This window comes from Mustela lutreola, chromosome 15 (genome assembly GCF_030435805.1).
Source record: "Mustela lutreola isolate mMusLut2 chromosome 15, mMusLut2.pri, whole genome shotgun sequence".
In the NCBI taxonomy this organism is placed as follows: Eukaryota; Metazoa; Chordata; class Mammalia; order Carnivora; family Mustelidae; genus Mustela; species Mustela lutreola.
In genome coordinates, this window is record NC_081304.1 from 25,327,604 (window position 1) to 25,348,730 (window position 21,127).

Below are 21,127 nucleotides of genomic sequence, written 5' to 3' on the forward strand. Positions count from 1 at the left end.
AGGTCCTTCGGTTCTTTTCCCACAAGCGGAGACATTTCCTTTCCCTAGGGCTTCTGCCTCCCTCTCTTACCTGGCAGTCACTAGGGGGCGGGGGGACCTGGGTGGTCAGGCAGTGGACTCACCAGGCACCCTCTCCAGGCCAGACAGAGGGTGACTAACCGGGCCCGGGCTGCCACCCTGGCGCCCTGCCAGCCCTCCTGCCCGCCCCTCCTAGCGCTGCTCTGCTTGGAGAAGCTGCACCCCTGCCCCAGGGACACTTCCCAGCTGAGGTTGGAGTGGAGAAGTGAGGCGCAGGCAGAGGTCCCACCCCCTTCCCAGCACCCTCAGGCAGTGCATTCCTGACAGCCAGTGGGCGGAGGCACCCCAGGTCCCAGCATGCCCAGACCCAGCCCTGCCCACTCTCTCGCTGCCCTCACTCATGGGTCCCAGGCAGGAGCTGTGGGCGGGGATGTTGCTGTGCTCCTCCAGACTCTGGCAGGTAGCCCGGAGCCCAGTTCTGAGCTGGGAACCTCGGGATGATGATGGTGCCGGGGCCAGACGGAGGGGTATCTAGGAGGTGCCTGCTACCCAGAAGGCTGTGTCCATCAGGATCTGGGAGACCATCCAGGCAGAATGTCCACAGGCTACAGACAGGGAGGTGATGATCAGGGAGTCTTGACCTGAGGCGCACAGTATTTGTTAAATAGGCTGGTTCTGGGGTTCCGCCTTCAGGTTCAATTCTGATGGTCTGCTGTAGGCTGAGGAGTTTGCCAGTTTTTAACAAATCGGCCAGGGATTTCTTTTCTTTCTTTTTTTTTTTTTTTAAGATTTGATTTATTTATTTGACCGAGAGAGAGAGAGAGAGAGGGAGGGAGAGACAGCAAGAGAGGGAACACAAGCAGGGGGAGTGGGAGAGGGAGAAGCAGGCTTCCTGTGGAGCAGGGGGCCCGATGTGGGGCTCGATCCCAGGACCCTGGGATCATGACCTGAGCTGAAGGCAGACATCTAACCAGCTGAGCCACCCAGGAGCCCCTGGCCAGGGATTTCTGATGCTGGTGGGCCAAAGACCATGTTCTGAGATATTGCTCCCAGGCTGCTCTGCCTTCCTGTCCTCTAGCCACCTGTCTGCAGTGGGATGTGTGACCTGGGCCCTAGGCACCCTTCTAGGAACTTGCAGTCGCTGTCCCCAAAGATGGGTTCTGGGCATGCTGGAGGCAATCCCCACTCTCAGGCCCACCTGCCAAGAACTCAGCCCTGCGGCTCCATTGTCCACAAAGTGTCAGGTGCCCATCCCCTCATAGCTTGTATGCCTGTCTCTAGGGGGTGGTAGTGCCGTGTGGCAGGGGGCAGGGATAGACATCACCCAGGTTGCTTAGGGGCCTTGCTGACCTCAGCTCACCTGGCTCTGCTTTCAGGGACACTCCATGCATCCAGTGTCACCTTTCAGTGCTAGCCCCTGGGCCCGAGTCCTCATATAATTTAGAGAGGAAGGACCAATGCCTCCTGTGTCATCTCCCACAGCTCCCACCCCCACCGGAAGTTGAAACCTGTGCCAGGATTCCCCCAGTCATTCTCTCTTCCAGTCTACCTTTACCGCAGAGGCCAAAGCACCCCTTCCAAAACCCAGATCTGATCATGTCACTGCCTTGCTTGAAACGCCTTTCCTACCCTGCCCTCCCCACCCCCCACCATGTTCCTGGCTCCCACCACACTTAGGGTTGTGCGGATCCTGAGTCACACTGCTTGTTCATGCTTCCTGGCCCTCATGCAGGTCATACCTTTGCCTACTGTGCCCTTCCTCCCTTTGTCCTGGTGAGCCCTGGCCATCCTCAGACTCAGTCCTGTTCCTCTGTCTGTGAGCCTCCCGCACTGCTCCCCATGCCATTGCCCTGGACTGGTTTGTGCCCTGCTTTCCTCTCTGGAGGCACTGACTGCAGATGTCTGTTTTCTTGCCTCTCCTGCGCTAGCCGCTCCTGGAGCACCGGGGCTGGGATCCATTCATCTCCTGACCCCAGAGCCCGGAACACTGCCTGGCACTGGTACACAGCAGGTGCTCAGCAAACATGTTAAACACAAAGTTGTTCAAAGCACGCTTTGGGGAGTCTGAGCCCAGGCCCGCCAACCTCATTGGATCCTCCCCACCCAGGCTCCTGGCTGGTGCTCCCCAGGACCTCGCCCTGCCTGATGGCTACACCAACCGGACCGGTGCCGTGTACCTGTGCCCACTCACTGCCGACAAGGACGACTGTGAGCGGATGGACATCTCAGAGAAAAGTGAGGGGAGGGCGCTGGGGGTCAGCACTGGGGCAGGCGTCTGGGAGGGGGTAGCACGGAGGGTGACCTGGAGGAGCTATCCGGCTTAACTGGGCGGTTTCCACTCCCTTCTTCCCCTTTTGGGAGGAGGGAGTGCTAGAGGAAAGAGGGACCACGTGGCATCTGTGGAGCTGAGATTAATGGCGGGCTGGAGAAGGGCACAGGGAGGGTGGCCTGCAGGAGCGGAGGTCCAGGAAAACCAACCCCTACCCTCTAGAGGCTCTGAGCACTGGGAGGACGGGCGCCCCGGCTCATGATCCCTCCCATGCCCACAGGTGACCCTGACCATCACATTATTGAGGACATGTGGCTTGGGGTGACAGTGGCCAGCCAGGGCCCTGCAGGCAGAGTCTTGGTAAGTGGGCTTTCACTGTCAGCTCCCTCTACGCCAGTCTTCTCCTTCATCTCCCAGGAGCTGGAGGGCAGGAAAGGGGTCTTCAGTGAGTGAACTGGGACCTTGCAGATGTCCATTTCTGTGGCTGGATGTCTCCACGGTCCTGAGTGCCTCCTCCATCTGCACTTCTGGCATGCTTCCAGGGCCTGGCAGGGCCTGGCAGGGCCTGAGTCCTGTCTGAATCACCCGCTTCCTACCCCCCCGCCACCGCCACCCTCTCCCGGGGTGCTCACCCTGCGTGGGAACGAGCTGAGGGAACTGTGAGGAGGAAAGGGCAGAGAGAGCCCGGGGCAGTGTGGCCTGGGCCCTCTCCTTCCTGACAGGCTGGCGGGCGGAAGAAGCACAGCCCTGCTGACCCCAGCTCACCCCTGGGGGTTTGGGGGCCACTCCCTGCTGTCACTTGTCACTTCCTGGCTGCCTTCTTCAGTGTCAGCCTCTGGGGTCTCAATTTCTGAATCCCAGATAGGCAATTTTTTTTTTTCATTTTTTAAAAATTGATGTGAAATCTACAGACAGTGAAACATACAGATTTTAAGTTTTAAGGAGATCTGACCAACCAAACACCTGTGAAACCGACACCCATCAAAGAGATATTGACATCACTCCAGAGAGTGTGTCCCCATCCAATCAATGGCCACCCCCATAGTCATCTCTGTTATAGTTTGTTACCTTTGAACACCATTGCAAGCCCCGGGTTTGCCTCAGTTCAAGGAAATGCTATTTTAGGACTGTGTTATGGAAGGCCTCTGTTGAGGGTGGTTCTAGATTTTGGGCCCTTCTTCAGTTGCAAGCATACCCACTCCACAGATGTTCAGTGAGCACCTACTGTGTGCCCCGCTTCGGCTAGCACCAGCGGCTTGACAGTGACTCCAGCCTGCTGCTGGGGGAGCTCACGGCTGGAAGCAGACACAGAAAGCAAGCAGACCCAGTTCCGGGTTTCCCCTGGCCTCTGGCTGTTTTATCAACACCCTTTTCTGATTGATGTGTCCCACGACTGTTTGTTGAGCCCCTCCAGTATACGGGAGAAGCTATAAGACAGGCAGGAGCAGCCTAGCGCTTAGGAGCTCAGACTTGGGAGCCTGACAACCTTGGTTTGAGGAGTCTCTGCGTCTCCCTAGATGTGAGATCTTAGAGACTTAGTTCTCTGAGCCTCTTATCTAAAATGGGGGGGTTGGTGGAAATTGTCCCTACTCCGCAGGGGTATGTTGGGAGACCGACTGGAGTTCGTATGTGAAGAGCTTAGACTTCTGTCTGCCGTATAAGAAGCACTCAGTAGGCGTTCGCTGCTATTATTAACTGGTGTCATTGCTATGATTATTTTAACAATGGCCCACCCATTAAGAGGGCACAGCAGAGAGGTTAAGTCCTTCATCTGCTCTGTTTAGACCGGAGAGCCCGGGCCCCGCATCCCCTCATCCCTTCCCCTTTTCCTTTTGCCAAGATCTGTAAGCCACTCTCAAATCCAGGACCTCCTGGCCTTCCCAAAAAGTGTTCCCACCCTTCAGAGCAGATTTCTGAATCCTGGAAAGCAGATGCAGGTCCAGGTGTCACTGTGGCATGGCAGAAAAGCTGGGAGACCTCTTCGAGCTCCTCCCTGGCCAAGCCAGCGGTGCCCAGGGCCAAGGAGACAGCCGGCCTTCGGTCCCTGCTGTGGGCTCAGGCTGTGTGTGTCCCCAGGTCTGCGCCCACCGCTACACCCAGGTGCTGTGGTCAGGGTCGGAGGACCAGCGGCGCATGGTGGGCAAGTGCTACGTGCGGGGCAACGACCTCGAGCTGGACCCCACGGACGACTGGCAGACGTACCACAACGAGATGTGCAACAGCAACACAGACTACCTGGCCACAGGCATGTGCCAGCTGGGAACCAGCGGCGGCTTCACCCACAACACCGTGTACTTTGGTGCTCCGGGGGCCTACAACTGGCAAGGTAGGTGCTGCAGGGGGACGCCGGGAGGAGCGGAGACCACCCGCTCCCAGGGGGCAGAAGAGACCTGTTTGCCCCTCTCGCGCCTCAAGCACTTATTATGTTTATTAGCCTTAAACTATCCTCACGAGGCAAAGCAAAGCGTCCTTAGACCCATTTTCCAGAAAACTGAGCCTCAGAGAAGTGAAGTCAGTTGCCCAGGGCCAATGGTAAGTTACGAAACCTGAACTGGAATTCAGGTCCGTCTGACTCTGCTTCAAAGCATTGAAAGCCTTATTAAGACAATAAAACATGCTCCTGGTGCAGCTACTAACTGGGACAGTAGGATTTGGTGACACAAAGAGAGACAGTGCCCCTTCTCTCCCACCTACCTCCCTCGCCCCGTTTCCCCGTACAGACTACTGAGTGTCTCACGGAGCCTCTGACTTATTTTAGAATATATAGATATCTTCATTTATTTTGTTTAAGATTTTATTTATTTATTTATTTATTTGACAGAGAGAGAGATCACAAGTAGGCAGAGAGGCAGGTAGGGGGTGGGGGGAAGCAGGCTCCCTGCTGAGCAGAGAGCCCAAGGCAGGACTCGATCTCAGGACCCTGAGACCGTGACCTGAGCCGAAGGCAGAGGCTTAACCCACTGAGCCACACAGGCACCCCTAGAATATATAGGTATCTTTAAAACACACACACACACACACACACACACACAGGATCACACTCAACACGCTGTTCTACTTTCTCTTTTCCACTTCTCGATGAGCTGGGGGAATTTTTTTTCTCATCCGTACATAGAGGGCAATCTTTGGGGGGCCCGGGGAGTATTTTCTTTGGATCAAGAGCCGTGCTTATAAATGCTATGGCCACGCTCAGATACTTGGGTGTCTGAGGCTCACAGCTCCTCCATCTCTGCCTCTCTCCACCACATAGTGGTGGTCCCAGTGAGCCTTCTCTCCTTTCTGCATCTATGTTAATTGCAGAACCAACAGGCAGAGGGAATCCCGAATCTCCTCCACTTAATCAAGAGGTAGTCCAGGGCATAGTCATAGGGGCAGACACCAGAGGCTGAGGGCTCTGCTCAGTCCTCTGGTCCTGCCTCCCCCACCAACCCCTAGTCCTTTAGAACCTCAGCAGGGCAGCAAGTGCCCTCCAGCAGCAGCCCCAGGGAGCAAGGATCAGGTGGACAGCTGAGTTTGGGGCAGAACCAGGAGATAGTGGTGTGGAGTCTGGTCTCAGTGTCTAGAACGAGAGCAATGTCATTTTGTGTCCAGGAGCCTGGATGACCAGATTCCAGCCCTGGCTCAACACCTGCTCCCTATCCCTGAGCCTTGCTTTTCTTATCTGCAAAATGGGCATCATTGTTCTACTTTACAGAGTTATTAAAGCAGATGTGATTTGCCAATGGCAGAGGGCTCAAAAATAAAAGGGGTTATTATATCCTTATTGTGTGGGGGTGTCAGGAGGACTTGGACATGGTGGTTGAAGGGAGTGTTGATTTAAACCCCTTCTTCCCCCTCCTGAAAGGAAATAGCTACATGATTCAGCGGAAGGACTGGGATTTATCCGAATATAGCTATAAGGACCCAGAGGACCAAGGAAACCTCTATATTGGTGAGTTGAGCTGTGGTGGGTCATGGGGTGGTGGAGGAAGGAGGGGGCTCAGTTCCTAGCACGCTGGTCTCTCACCTTCAGTGCTTAGTGGAAGAGTGAGGCCTCGGTGCAGGTGTGACTAGCACCATTGAGCTCAAGTAGCACACACTTATTGAGCACCACCTGTATGCCAGGCCTGTTCTCAGTGCCCAAAATTCACAGTCCCTACCTTCATGGAAGTCACAGTCTGGTGTGCAGGCAAGACTGGAGGCTGGGCATCCAGGGTCCACTTTCTTGTCCAACTTGGAATAAAGGAATAGAAGATATTTGGGAAGTCTTGGCGAGCAGGATGGAAGGGGACCAAGTTTACTGGGCCTTAACTGACTACCTCCCCACCCATCCTAGGGTACACAGTGCAGGTGGGCAGCGCCATCCTGCACCCCAAGGACATCACCATCGTGACAGGTGCCCCCCGGTACCGACACATGGGTGCTGTCTTCTTGCTGAGTCAGGAGGCAGGCGGAGACCTGCGGAGGAGGCAGGTGCTGGAGGGCACGCAGGTGGGCGCCTACTTTGGCAGCGTCATTGCCCTGGCGGACCTGAACAATGACGGGTGAGGATCCAGGGACAGCCTCTGGGGCCCCGCAACCCTGGGGAATGGCCAGGGCAGTAGGCCTGCCCAAGCCTGGGCAGAGCAATGGAAGGTCACTATTGTCCGGTTGTCCAACTGTCCGTTTGTTTGCCTGCTCCTTATTGGGATTTGCATGTTGACTGCACTTAGTCTTGATGAGATTCTGGGTATTTCCACGTCAGTTGCAGGACACCTGCATCTACTTTTGTCCTTGTATGGTTCTTGGGGATGTGGATTGTCGGGGTGTGATCTGCGCTCCCTGTCTTTTCTGGGACGTGTGTCTTCTATCAGACGGGTCCTGATGACATTGCCACATCCTTCCCAGGAGCCATGGCCAGAGATGCCATTTGTATAGCCTTGGACCCTGGCGCAGTTGTGCCCACTAAACAAGAGTTATGTCCCATCTCTCCCTCCTTCTCTCCCGTGCAGGTGGCAGGACCTCCTGGTGGGCGCCCCGTACTACTTTGAGCGGAAAGAAGAGGTAGGGGGTGCCCTGTATGTCTTCATGAACCAGGCAGGCACCTCCTTCCCTGCCCACCCCTCCCTCCTTCTCCACGGCCCCAGTCGCTCCGCCTTTGGCTTCTCCGTGGCCAGCATTGGTGACATCAACCAGGATGGATTCCAGGGTATGAGCCAGCGCTCCTGCCCCAGCACACCCACGGACTGGGTGCCTGCTGTATACCCGGCTTGACAGGACCCAAAGAGAGGATGGGATGGGGTCCAGACCCAGGGAGTTCATGGCAGTAATAGAGAGAGGCTGTGCAGGGGGCGTGACCTGTGGTAAGCTCCGTGGGCCTCCCGGAGGAGTGGCTGTACCACTGGGCTGAGTGCGCAAACCAGAGGGGAACCAAAGGGGCCCCACGAGAGCGTGGGATACTTGCTCAGTCTACCCAAATTTAGTGGATGTGGGGTGTTCACATGAGAGATGAGTGAGGCTGGAGAGGCAGTGTGGAGATGGGGGTAGATGCTTTGAAAGCCAGGCAGAGGAACTGGGGCTTTACATTTGGGTAATGGCAGAGGGATGGGTGTCCAGAGGAGGTTCAGGGGCAGGGGTGTGATATGATAACTTGGTGTCTTGAAAGATGGTTCTGGAGAGTGATATGGGATGGATGGGGGAGAGCAAGCTGGGGGTGTTAAGGTCACGAACGTATTCGATCAAGTGTGGGATGCTAAGGGCTGGGACATAGTGGGTGCCCCAGATATGGAGGGTGTCCGGTGCTCTGCAGGACTTAGGGATCGATCAAACGTGGGGTATCAAGGAAAGAGATAGATTAAGGAAGAGCCTTGTTGCAATGATAGCCCCTGGCTTATCTGGAAACCACTTTTCCCGATGACCTCAATTTCCCAGAACACTCCTGAGAACCAAAAGGAAGGCAGAGGAGTCGCTGAAGAGCGAAAATCGGTGCTAGAAAGTTCAGTTAGCAAAGCCCAAGCATTTACTGATAGAAGAGCCGTCCGGTTTCTACTCAGGACCTACTTTTCCTTTACATACTTTTCTAACAAGCTTGGCTTTCCGGTTACCTAGGCTTTATCAGATCAAAAGCGGCGAACTAGAAAGGCTTTAGCAAAGCCTAAGAAGATAATAAAACATGATGGGGTTTATTTGTGGAAACAGTGGTTAGAATTTTAAAAGTCTAAAATCTAAGGAATTTTTAACAAGGAAAGTGATAGTGTGCTTAAAATTCCAGCCCCTGGTGTTAGACAGACATGGACTCAACCGTCCCCTTTCTACTCATTAGCTGTGTGACTTTGGGTTTTCTGAGTCTGCTTCCTCCTCTTTAAGATGGGACAGCAGTCCCCAACCCCAGCAGTCTTGTCAGGATTAAAGGAGATCGGTGCTTGATAACTACCTGGCAAAGTCACCAACGGGGAACACTTGCTTTTGTGACCATGCTTGTAAATGCCATTGGAGGAACCAGGTGTCTGAAGGGGAGTCTGGTGGAGGAGAGGGAAGGGACCATAGTAAGGAACAAACACTGGGCCAGTGCTCAGGAGTGTAGACCTGCCTGTCATATTAACTTGTGGCATGACTCTAGGTAAATCCCTTGTCTCTCCTAGATCTGCTTTCCCACAATATAAAAACGAGGCAGCTGGGCTCACAGGGGTCCCGGTTTTAATCCTGAGTGGTAGAGCTCTGTTCTCTGATGTTCTGAGTGCTGCCTGGCAGTGTGAGGTCTGTTTCCTGCTGGACCCTGTGGCCTGGAGTGCCAGGTCGGGGAGACATGGGGCCCGCAGGACTCAGGGTGACCTGTCCTGCCTCTCTTCCCCAGACATTGCCGTAGGAGCTCCATTTGAGGGCTTGGGCAAAGTGTATATCTACCACAGCAGCTCCAGCGGGCTCCTGGGACGGCCACAGCAGGTATGGGTGGACAGGAACAAAGGGTGCTTTCCCTCCTTCCCCTCACCTACCCTCTCCCTGTTCCCCCTGGGCGCCGCTCCCCAGAGCTCACCCTGAGCCTGTGCCCACTGCTTCTCCCTACCCCCAGGTAATCCAGGGGGAGGAGCTGGGACTGCCCGGCTTGGCCACCTTTGGCTACTCACTGAGTGGACAGATGGATGTGGATGGGAACTCCTACCCAGACCTGCTGGTAGGGAGCCTGTCTGACCGCATCGTGCTGTTGCGGTAAGCCAGGCCAGTGGTGGATAGGGGCCTTTCTCCCCTCTAGCCCTGTCTGCATGGAGCCCCAGCTCTGTCTACCTTCAGCACTGGGTCCATGCAAGCCCAAGCCCTGGGCCTGGCCTGGCAGGGGCCAAGCAGGAAGCACTGATGTCTGTTTTCTGTGCAGGGCACGGCCTGTCATCAACATCCTCCATAAGACCTTGGTGGCCCGGCCATCCGTGCTGGACCCTGCGTTCTGCACAGCCACCTCCTGGTGAGACTCTTGGGCCCTTCTCTGTGCACGCGCTCCTCCTTATGTATGGGCAAACCAGGAAGGGAAACCCCTCCCCTGGCAACTCCTGCTACCCAACCCGTACCGGGTTGATTTCTGGGATAAGTATTGCCCCTTCTACCCAACCTCATTAAAAAGCCAGCCTCGTGGCAGGAGGTAATGGGCAAATACTGGAGGGGCAGGAGAGTGTGGTGGTTAGGAGTGGGAGCTCTGGACAGCCTTGTACAAATCCAGCTCTGCCCACTGCAATGGTAGAGGTGGGCTCTGGGGAGGGAGGTCCCAGAGGAGGAGGGAAGAAGGAGACATTTAAGTGGATGGGAGAGAGCCACCTTGAACAAATTCTCTCTCCAAGTCTTAGATTCATTGCCTATAAAACAAAGTTAATAATAATAATGAATTTATGGGATCATTGTGATAATTAAATGAGATAAAGTACAAAAAGCCCTTCACATGGCACCTTGTCCACCTGAAGTGCTCAGAATATGTTAGTGGCTAACATGGTCACGGTAATGATGGCGATGACTCCGAGACTTGTGTGAATGAGGCCTGGATCAGAAGGCAAATGGTGCCAGAGCAGAAAGCAGGGGTGAGTGGGAGAGGATCTGGACAGCGTGTCCTATACAGGACTGGGCAGGACACCAATCAACTGATGACTTCAGGCAAGTCATTCTTGCTCTCAGGGCCTCAGTTTCCCTATTGGTGACCTCTAACCCTGTTTTCTTTAAATTTTTAAAAAAGATTTTATTTACTTTAGAGGGAGGGGCCGCCGCAAAGGGAAAGTGAGAGAGAGTCTCAGGTAGACTCCCCGCTGAGTGCAGACCCCCCCCCAGCCCCCAATGAGGGGCTCGATCTCATAACTCTGAGCTCATGACCAGAGCCCAAACCAAGAGTCAATTGCTTAACGAACTGTGGCACCCTCTAACCCTGTTTTCTATGGCTTTCAGGGGAGGGAAGACACCAAGGACACCCCAAAGCAGCTCTGTGGACCCCCCAGTTTTGCCCCTGCCTTTCCTTCTAAGGACCTCTGTTTTCCCTGGCCCAGTACAGGGGTGAAGGCCAGGGCCTGGATAACTGGGTCCCACCGTAACCTCCCCCTCTGTTCTCCCGCCTCTCAACAGCGTGCAGGTGGAACTGTGCTTTGCTTACAACCAGAGTGCCGGGAACCCCAACTATAGGAGAAACATCAGTGAGTGTGGGGCTTTGAGGGGGGAGGGGCATGCTTGCCCAGGCACTGATAACACCCCGTCCTCCCCCAGCCCTGGCCTACACGCTGGAGGCCGACCGGGACCGCCGACCTCCTCGGCTTCGCTTTGCCCGCAGCCAGTCAGCCGTCTTCCACGGCTTCTTCTCCATGCCCCACACACGCTGCCAGAAGCTGGAACTGCTCCTCATGGTGAGGGAGGGGGCAGGGCCAGACACCAGCTCCAAGATCTGGAGGAGGGAGGTAGATGCCCCGACAGGTCAGGGGCAAGGGACTGAAGTCTCCCCAGAGACAGAGGTCGGGGAGGTGGACCTGGGAGGCCATAAGTCTGCAGTGGGTACAGTGCCCAGAATGTGCTAGAAAGAGATAGGGCCTCGGAATGGGGATGGGTGCCAAAGGGCTCATCTCCTCTTACAAAAGTGAGGGGTGTGGGACTCTTGGCTTAGTTGATGTCTGGTGGGCAAAAGGGACCCCTGAGTGTGGGACCAGCTCAGCCCCTCTCTAGGATATCTAGGTTGAAAGAGCTCATCCTGGGGACCCCAAGGATGAAGGGAGGCTCAACAAGCTCCACCCCCAATATGTCCCCCCACCCCCAACTCTAGAGAGAAGGAGGCCCCTCACCTTGCTTACAGATCTAAGTTGTAGGAAGGGGGTCAATTTGGTGATCGGACCAGAGGGGGTTCAGCCGTACTGGGGTTTTTCAGGGTGGGTGGAGGCTCAGGTCTTCCTTGAGGATTCAGGGTGGTGTGAAGAGTCAACTTGGGGAGAGGGGAGGGGAGCGCAGTGCTGGGCTCAGCTCCCCCTCCTTCCCCAGGACAACGTCCGCGACAAACTCCGTCCCATCATCATCTCTATGAACTACTCTTTACCTTTGAGGATTCCTGAGCACCCCCGACTGGGGCTGCGGTCCCTAGACCCCTACCCTGTCCTGAATCAAGCGCAGGTTCTGGAGAACCACACCGAGGTGGGTGGGGCCGGGGCCTGAAGGGCCGGGACCGGGAGGCCTGTGAAGCCAGATGTCTCTGTGCCTGATAGGCCCTCACGCCTCTGGCCACCCCCAGGTCCAGTTCCAGAAAGAGTGCGGCCAGGACAACAAATGCGACAGCAACTTGGAGATGCAGGCGGCCTTCGTGTCCGAGCTGGGGCAGCCGCTGAGCAGGTGAGCTCTGGGCCACGCTGATTGGCCAAGGGTGGGGCGGGGCTTCATTGGTGAGGGGCGGGGCCCTGCGGGTCTGGGGGATCCTAGGGACTTCGGAAGATTCAAGGGGAGGAGCCTCAGGGAGAGGCGCGCTGAGGGCAGGGATGCTAATTGGCCAGGCAGATGCTTCTGGCCTTCGCTGGCCAGGAAAGGGGCCTTCTTCTCCAAGGGAGGCTGGAGGGTGGGGCTTGGCTATTCCCAGACCGAGCTTACTTCACTCAGTAGGCCTGAGGGGCGGGGCCTAACTGATCCGGGGCGGGCCTGGGGCAGGCTCTGGGTTCAACCCCGGGGGGTCCTCCCCACTGTACCCCCAGGCTGCAATACAGCAGAGATGGCCGGAAACTGCTCCTGAGCATCAATGTGACCAACACCCCCAGCAGGGAGCGCGCTGGGGAAGATGCCCACGAGGCACTGCTCACCCTGGCAGTGCCTCCTGCCCTGCTGCTGTCTTCAGTGCGCCCCGTGAGTGCCCCCCGCGAGTGACCCCCACAGGGCTCGGAGCCCAAGCAGGGCCCTGGGAGCGTTTACATCCTTATATGCATGTCATTTACATGTGTTCCCACTAGTCCCGTGTTCACCCCGCTTCCTCTTGGCAGGGTTTCCTCAGGTGCTTGTGGCGGCTGTAATGCTATAGGAACCTGTAGGCATCAGACCCAGTGCCACAGGGAAGTGGCCGGAGATGCCCGACTCTGACCACTGACTCCTGATTCCTCTACTTTCCTCAGGCTGGGACATGCCAGGCCAACGAGACCATTGTCTGTGAGCTGGGGAACCCCTTCAAACGGAACCAGAGGGTGAGTGTGGGCCATACCTTCCCAGGCCTGTGGGTCCCAAGCTGCTACACTGATGAGCTCCTTAACCCTGCTTCTGCCTGCCTGCTTCCCAGTCTTCCTTGAAGGAAAGAGCCAGGGTAGGAGACAGAGCAATACAGGAGGACATGGGGGGAGGCCCAGAGACTAAGAAAAATGGGGCCATTGGCGATGCACAAAACTAGAGCAGGTGGAGGTGAGGAACTTGATTTTGCTGTGCACCTACTATGTGCCAGGCCCGAAGTCCAAGACTTCACACTTTTTTTATGCTGCAGTTCTCACAAACGTTTGAGGAGGTAGATGCTGTTTTATAGAAAGATAGTATAGGCTTAGTAAGTTACAGTAACTCTGGTGCCTGGTAGCTCAGTCGGTTAAGCACCTGGACTCTTGATTTTGGCTCAGGTCATGATCTCGGAGTCACGAGATCAAGCTCCCCTTGGGCCTCTGTACTTGGGGGGTTTGCTTGAGATTCTCTGCCTCTCGCTCCCCCTCTGTCCCTCCCCCTGCGCATGGTCTCCCTCTCTCTAAATAAATCTTTCTTTAAAAAAGAAAGTTACAGGGACGCCTGGGTGGCTCAGTTGGTTAAGCAGCTGCCTTCGGCTCGGGTCATGATCCCGGCGTCCTGGGATCGAGTCCCACATCGGGCTCCTTGCTCCGCGGGGAGCCTGCTTCTCCCTCTGACTCTGCCTTCCACTCTGTCTGCCTGCGCTCGCTCTCGCTCGCTCTCTCTCTGACAAATAAATAAATAAAATCTTTAAAAAAAAAAAAGAAAAGAAAAGAAAGTTACAGTAACTTGCTCAAGGTCATGTCATTGAAAGTAGCAGAGATGTCCTGGACAGAGAAGAAGGGGAAAGGGAAGCTGGATGAAGCTAACAGGGTGAAAGTGTGGACGCAGGTGGCCAGGAAGAGATTGCTTGCCCAAATCAGAGGGGAGGCCAGAGAACCAACTCCCTCGAATAGAGTTCAGTCCCTCTCTCCCCCATGGCATCACCCCTGCCCAGGCCCACACGCCCCTCTCTGCCTCCCTGTTCCTCATGGCAGATGGAGCTGCTCATCGCCTTCGAGGTCACTGGAGTGACCCTGCACACAAGGGAGCTCCAGGCCCAGCTGCAGCTCTCCACGTGAGTGACCTCAAGAAGCCAGTCCATGGCAGGGGTGAGGTACCCTGGGACCTCCTGCAGCCCTGGCCTTAGCTGACAGCTCTTGCCTATCCCCTGCATTCCTTCCTCAGGTCAAGTCACCAGGACAACCTGTGGCCAGTGACCCTGACTCTGCTGGTAGACTACACGCTCCGGGCCTCACTCAGCATGTGGGTACCATCCCTCCCCCAGTCTCGCTATGATGGTGCACGGGCCACGCTGTCCTCAACGTGGCTCCCAAGCTCCTCGGACACACCCCTCTAGGCCTAGTATCCTCAGGCCTCTGCTTCCCCTGGGCCACCCCTTCCCCTAACAGCAGTCACTATTATTACTCTTGCTATTATTACTTCCCTTGAAAGGCAGGTAGCAGTGGAGGAATCAGCCAGCCCGGGGCCAAGGTTTCGGAGTGGCCCTACCATTTCAAGGGAGCTCATTGTGCTAGGAATTTTACATCTAGCAGCTCACCTACTTCCCACAGCAGCCCCATGTTATAGCAACTTCAGCAAACTCCATTTAACAGATGGGGAAGCCGAGGCTCTGGGAGGATATATAACTTGCTTGAGTGATAACTGGTACACAGCGAGTGAATGCAAAGCTGGGATTTATCTCAGGTCTGCCTGATGTCAGAGTGGCTGGAGTTCGCCTACCTTGGTGCCCACCCCCTCTGCCAAGGCCCCTCCCACCCCCTCAGACTCCAGCATCTTTCTTACCCCTAGAGTGAATCACCGACTACAAAGCTTCTTTGGAGGGACGGTGATGGGTGAGTCTGGCATGAAAACTGTGGAGGACGTGGGAAGCCCCCTCAAATATGAGTTCCAGGTAAGGGGGCCACAGGAACCCCAGGTGGGGACTTCTAAGGCAGGGAGGGCCTGGGGTCTGAGGGTGTGCGGGTTGGGGATGGGTGAGATAGAGGTGGTTTGCCAGGAGGCAGTGGCCATGACACCCCTTGTGCCCACAGGTGAGCCCAATGGGGGAAGGGCTGACAGCCCTGGGGAGCCTGGTCCTAGGGCTTGAGTGGCCCTATGAAGTCATCAATGGCAAGTGGCTGCTGTACCCCACAGAGATCACCATCCACGGCAATGGGTCCTGGCCCTGCCGGCCTCCTGGAGACCTCGTCAACCCTCTGAATCTCACTCTCTCTGTAAGGACACCACTGGGGGTCTTGCGTTTACATCTCATTTGCATCATATCTCATTTGCATGCTGCAGGACAGGAAGCCCAGTGTCTTGCCCTCCTTCTCCTCATATACCTTTAGGAACCTCTCTCTTTGCCCTGCCCTTTCTGCCTTTCCCCTGACTCTACTCCCACTCCTTCCTCCCAGCTAACATCTTCCTCCCTCCTCAGGTCCCTGGTGACAGGCCACCATCCCCACAGCGCAGGCGGAGACAGCTGGACCCAGGGGGAGGCCCGGCCCCCCCTCCAGTCACTCTGGCTGCTGCCAAGAAAGCCAAGTCTGAGACTAAGCTGGTGAGTGGCCAGGGCAAGGTTGGGAGGGATCGTCTGCATCATCACAGGGCATGTGGGCACCAGGGGGCACCACAGCAAGGGAGAGAGACTGGGCACACTAGTCACCAGGAGACCCTGCTCTGATGGGGTGATGTGACCCTTGTGCCGTCAGGAGCCCCTAATCAGAGGGAGGAAGACTCATTTCCTCCCTCAGTGGGAATCCTACTGCTCTTGTCCTTGAGGAACAGCCAATCCAGGGGGTCAAAGGAAGAGACGCTGGCTTAATTCCCAAGAGCCCCATATTTTTGGGAGTGCTATAGTGGCCCAAAGTCTTGGACATTAGAGCTGGGGAATGGGAGAGGCAGGATGGAGGGGAGGTGGGGAGATGTGGGTGGTGCAGGGCGCCCTCTGTTGGAAGGGAGAGAGGAACAGTCCTGGGAGGCAAGTGGAGGCCTAGCTGGGTGGGAGAGGTAGGAGTTAGTGTCCCAGGTGGGAGAAGCTGGCATGAACAAAGGCTCAGTGTGGGACTGGGGTGGGAAGGAAGTATCAGGTGCTGGGTCCCATTTATAGGCAAAGGGACCAGATTTCATGTCGTCTACATCCTTGGCATCTCTATGTGCTTCAGTGTGGAAGTGTAGGGGTGGGGTGGTATGCGTGAGCGGAGGGGTGAGGTGGGGCCTCTTGAGGTCAACTATGGGTGGGACTAAGCCAGAGGAAGAGCCAAAGGGAAGGCGTGAAGCAGGAAGAATGTGGAGCCCCAGACTCTCTCATGTCCCGTTTCCTCTGTGCACCTCAGAAGTGCGGCGGTGACCAGGCCCGCTGCGTGTGGCTGGAGTGCCCCATTCCTGACAGCCCTGCCATCACCAATGTGACGGTGCAGGCCCGAGTGTGGAACAGCACCTTCATTGAGGTCAGTGCCTGGGTCTGGACGTCTCTTCTGCGCCCCCTCCAGGGTGGGGAGAGTAACAGGGAGAGCGTGAGGCCAGGGTCACAGCCAGGCCTCCTGCACGTCTGTGTGCCCCTGTGTGTGCATGTGTCAGTGACAACGTCGGACTTCACCCAGGAGGCACTGTACACCTGCCCCTGTAAGCCTGTCAGTGTTAGTTTGTGCATCTGTGTGTGGATGTGGTGTCATGTTCATCTCCAGCCAGAACGAGTCCGTTCCCTCCTGTGTCTGTTCCTTTCCCACCCCCACATCGCTGCGGTGCCGCTCCCTCCCCCTGGAAGGCCAGCTTTCCTTCTGTTACCTCTGTACGTGAGCTTCTCTTCAGCCTTCAAGCTCTCCCCGGTTGCTTCACCACCAGTGAGGTCTTTGCTGAGGTTTCCAGCTGCAAACGACCTCTCCAGAACTTCCTCTGAAGCTGCGCGTGCCGCCAATTACGCTCTGCTCTGGGTCGCCCTTACTCCCATGCCAGCCCCCTAGACCAGATTTTTTCTGCAAACGAAGAGATTATACATCTTTTCAGCTTTTGTGGGGCGAGCAGTTTCCGCTGCAAGTCCTCAGCCCCACCACGGAGCACCAGCCACCGTAAACAATGTAGAAAGGAACGGGCGTGGCTGTGCGCCAAAAACATTTTATTTACAAAAGCATGTGCTGGGCCAGATTTAGCCCAGGGACCTGACCCTAGACCATGACCTTCCTTGTCCCTGCTGTCCCCTATATCCGGTGTCGGACCCGATGCATGAATGATGTGGATTTGTGTATGCAGATGCCCGGCTCTCGAAGCCCTTGGGATGCTGCTTAAAGATGCCCAGTGGTGGGACTGTGCCCTGGGGAGGATGCTCAGGGTCAAGAGGGAGGCTCTGAAGGGCTTCAGATGCTTCTTTGGACCCACCCCTTCCCCCTCATCCCTCCATCCCTCCAATGCAGGATTACAGAGACTTTGACAGAGTCAGTGTATCGGGCTGGGCTACCCTGTTCCTCCGAACCAGCATCCCCACCATCAACATGGAGAACAAGACTGTGTGGGTGAGTGAGCGCGTAAGGAGCCAGAGTGCCTGGCCCGGGCATGGGGGCGGGGGCAGGTTTTCAGAGCACTCGCACAAACGTTAGCTACGAGGTTCTCCATCTTGGCAGTCCGTGAGACTCCTCTGGAGGGCTCCCGGTGTCTGGACTATACCCCTAAGCCGTGAAATCTGAGTCTGGGGAGGTGGGACCCCAGGTGGGATATGGTTATGAGTCCCCCGGTGACTCTGCTAGGGCTTACTCGATCTGCACAACTTGTCTGTGAGGGTGTTGCGTCTCGGTGGAGACTTGAAAACAAAGTTCTCAAACTTGATTCTGAGTTACATCAGAGAGGGGGAAAAAAGAACAAAATTGTCCATTTTTTCGCGTAAAAGCTAGTGGAGATATGGAGGACATAATATAGGAGATGAAGGGAGGGTTGCTTAAATGTATTGTGGTATATCTCCTAAAATAAATTGAGGTAGCAGAGGAAAACTGGAAAGACCAATGATATTTACGTTACGTTACATTACGTTAAGTTACATTATGAAGAGATACTACGTTATGTTATGAAGAGATGTTTACGTTACTATCCAGATGGCATTTTTAACCAATGGAAAAAGTTGGATTATGAAGTGGTGTTAACACATTTGGAAAGTAAAGACAGACCCCTTCCCTCACATGATAACCAAAAACTACACTGAAGTTAGATTAAATATTTACGTAGAGGAAATAAAACTTAATATACCAGGAAAAAACCTCAGAAAATAATTTAATAATAATCTTTAATTACGGGGAGAAGGAGTTATTTTACTAAACCCAGAAGTTGCAAGGGAAACATTTGGCCAATCAAATGTTATATTAAATTAAAATATGTTTATATATACATATATAAAATAATATATTGTATATTATATATAATATAATATAACACAAATGCTATATTAAATTAAAATACAGATTTTAGGGGCACCTGGGTGGCTCAGTGGGTTAAGCCACTGCCTTCGGCTCAGGTCATGATCTCGGGGTCCTGGGATCGAGTCCCGCATCGGGCTCTCTGCTCAGCAGGGGGCCTGCTTCCCTTCTTCTCTCTCTGCCTGCCTCTCTGCCTACTTGTGATCTCTCTCTGTCAAATAAATAAATAAAATCTTAAAAAAAAAATACAGATTTTAAATCTGTATATAGTGAAAGAGATAAAGAGAAACTAGAAAGACAAACGATAGGTTGCTTTTAAAAGAGTTTCCAGCATATATGACAAAGGATTGATGTATATTTTTAGTGTGTCAAGGTAAAGGGCAGCATAACATAAACAGGCAGAGTCCACAGGGTGAACTAGGAATGGTCACTTCAGTAGTGAGGTCATAAAAATAACAGCAACAAAATTTTTTTTTTCCCATCAGATTGAAAAAGATTAAAAAACGCTAAGGCTGTCTGGTGCCGATGAGGTAGAAGGAAATGCTATTGGTTAGAGTATAAATGGATAGATTGTTTTTGGAAATGAGTTTGTCAATATCTATTAGAGTTTAAAACGCACACTTCCTTTGATCCAGCCCACAATAATATATCTTAAGGAGCTAATAGGACAAATATGCGAATATAAATGTACGAGAATATTTGAAAGCGTGGTTTATAATGGCATGAAATTGGAAACACTCTACATGTCTTTTGGTAGGAGATCAGCTCAATAAATTGTGGCACATTTTGAATGGCTATCCAGTCATCAGAGATTAGGTCGATCTTTCTTAATTGACATCAGGAGATGATGGTTATAGCTGAAAGAGGAGGCAGGTCGGGTCACAGGAGGGTAGGTGCTGCACAGAGACCCTGCTTATGTGGAATAAAGGACGTGTGTTTAACCTGTGCATTAGAAATGATGGAAAGAGATTCACCAAAATGTTGAAGAGTTATTTCTGGGAAGTAAAATTACTAGGAACCTTTAGTTTCCTTGATATCATCTGTATTTAAACAAAAATAATAATCAAGGGCGCCTGGGTGGCTCAGTTGGTTGAGCGACTGCCTTCGGCTCAGGTCAAGATCCTGGACTTCCAGGATCGAGTCCCGCATTGGGCTCCCAGCTCCTTGGGGAGTCTGCTTCTCCCTCTGACCTTCTCCTCTCTCATGCTCTCTCTCACTCATTCTCTCTCAAATAAATAAACTCTTTTAAGAAATAATAATAAAAATAATTTTAAAGAAATAATAATGTATAGTCAGAAAAAATTTTCTCCCAATATATATAAAATATATTATATGTAATATAATTTTATGTTATAATATATTCTATAACACTTATGCTACATGTGTTATGTTTTATTATTATATACAGTATTGCATAATATATGTTATAAAATAATATATTGTATATTATAATATAATATAACACAATTGTATATATAATAGTGTTTGATTACATATATTTTATGTAATATAATTTTATATTATAATAATATAAATATATATATGTGTGTATGCGTGTGTGTGTGTGTGTGTGTGTGTGTCTATCTCCACTGTAGGGGAAGAAAAATAATGGTACTACATGCTCTTCATTCTTTGTTTTTTGTAAATATTTATGGACCGCTGGTTATGTACCAGATATTGTTCAGAGCAGTTTACTGATAATAAACACATTTAATCCTCACCAGCAACCTATGAAGTAGGTATCATTTTCATAACCCCTATTTTACAGATGAGCAACAGAGAGGTTCAATTATTTGCCCAAGGTCACACAGCCAGTGAGTAGCACAGCTGGCACTTGAATCCAGGTAGTCTGGCTCCAGAATGCTCTTGACCACTTTGCCATACCATGAGGCAGGTATTATGATTTCCTTTATCAGAGAGCATGAAATGGAGATTCAGAGAGGTGAACTTATTTGTCCAAGGCCACACAGTTCAAGGATGGAGCGGATATTTAAGCCCGGATGTGTGGGTTACAAACCCAGACTCCAGGCTGCGACCCAGATCTGAAGCTGGTCCTCTGGGGCTGGGTCTGCATGGAGGGAAAACCAGAGGATGGAGGTATCTGCTGCTCTCAGTGGGCAGGCAGGGGCTTTTTCTGGTCCCTGAGTGCCCCCTGCTGGTAGTAGGTCAAACAGCAGGGTGCTGGGTCCTGCTGGGACAGGATGAATGAACATGGGGTCTAATGGGGTGGTCACAGGGCTGAGCCCCTTGTCACCCCCGCCAGTTCTCCGTGGACATTGACTCTGACCTGGTGGAGGAGCTGCCAGCGGAGATCGAGCTGTGGCTGGTGCTTGTGGCCGTGGGTGCTGGGCTGCTGCTCCTGGGGTTGATCATTCTTCTGCTGTGGAAGGTTAGGACCCCAGACCACCACTGGGATTCCCACTCTGGGACCTCCTGCCAGCAGACCCTCACCAGCTCTCCCCTCATCCCATTCCTCATTTCCACCCACCCCCACCCTTCTCCCATGTTGTCCCCACCTTCTCCCCAGCTTCCCATCTCAACCTTGCCCCCCACCCCCCATCCTCAGCTCACCCACCAGGACATTCTGGCCGGGTTAATGGGGGGGGATCTGCAAGCTGGAAAGGGGAAGCCAGGAGCTCTGGCTTCTGGCCACACCACCAAGCAGGGGATGGGATCCAGGGATCCAGGCTCCTCGGCCCTAAGCCCCAGCCCATGAGTGCTGCTGGCCAGGACCCCCCCAGCGCCCCCTGATGGC

The 21,127-nt window shown here is 53.7% G+C and overlaps 1 protein-coding gene across 6 annotated transcripts in view; it reads left to right on the forward strand.

The window, feature by feature from the left end:
- The window catches only part of ITGA3 (integrin subunit alpha 3), a 30,396-nt gene that overhangs the window by 8,174 nt on the left and 1,095 nt on the right, over positions 1–21,127 (forward strand). For all 6 annotated transcript variants that reach the window (XM_059149122.1, XM_059149123.1, XM_059149128.1 and 3 more), the window contains exons 3-25: positions 2,126–2,253; positions 2,568–2,647; positions 4,364–4,613; positions 6,132–6,218; positions 6,603–6,810; positions 7,258–7,454; positions 9,099–9,187; positions 9,315–9,451; positions 9,615–9,701; positions 10,838–10,905; positions 10,976–11,112; positions 11,735–11,884; positions 11,982–12,079; positions 12,433–12,580; positions 12,844–12,912; positions 13,969–14,048; positions 14,159–14,236; positions 14,783–14,885; positions 15,025–15,207; positions 15,411–15,533; positions 16,309–16,422; positions 17,383–17,481; positions 20,636–20,761. In XM_059149122.1, coding sequence (XP_059005105.1) covers positions 2,126–2,253; positions 2,568–2,647; positions 4,364–4,613; positions 6,132–6,218; positions 6,603–6,810; positions 7,258–7,454; positions 9,099–9,187; positions 9,315–9,451; positions 9,615–9,701; positions 10,838–10,905; positions 10,976–11,112; positions 11,735–11,884; positions 11,982–12,079; positions 12,433–12,580; positions 12,844–12,912; positions 13,969–14,048; positions 14,159–14,236; positions 14,783–14,885; positions 15,025–15,207; positions 15,411–15,533; positions 16,309–16,422; positions 17,383–17,481; positions 20,636–20,761 — 2,839 coding nt within the window. The remainder of the gene's footprint in view (positions 1–2,125; positions 2,254–2,567; positions 2,648–4,363; positions 4,614–6,131; positions 6,219–6,602; positions 6,811–7,257; positions 7,455–9,098; positions 9,188–9,314; positions 9,452–9,614; positions 9,702–10,837; positions 10,906–10,975; positions 11,113–11,734; positions 11,885–11,981; positions 12,080–12,432; positions 12,581–12,843; positions 12,913–13,968; positions 14,049–14,158; positions 14,237–14,782; positions 14,886–15,024; positions 15,208–15,410; positions 15,534–16,308; positions 16,423–17,382; positions 17,482–20,635; positions 20,762–21,127) is intronic.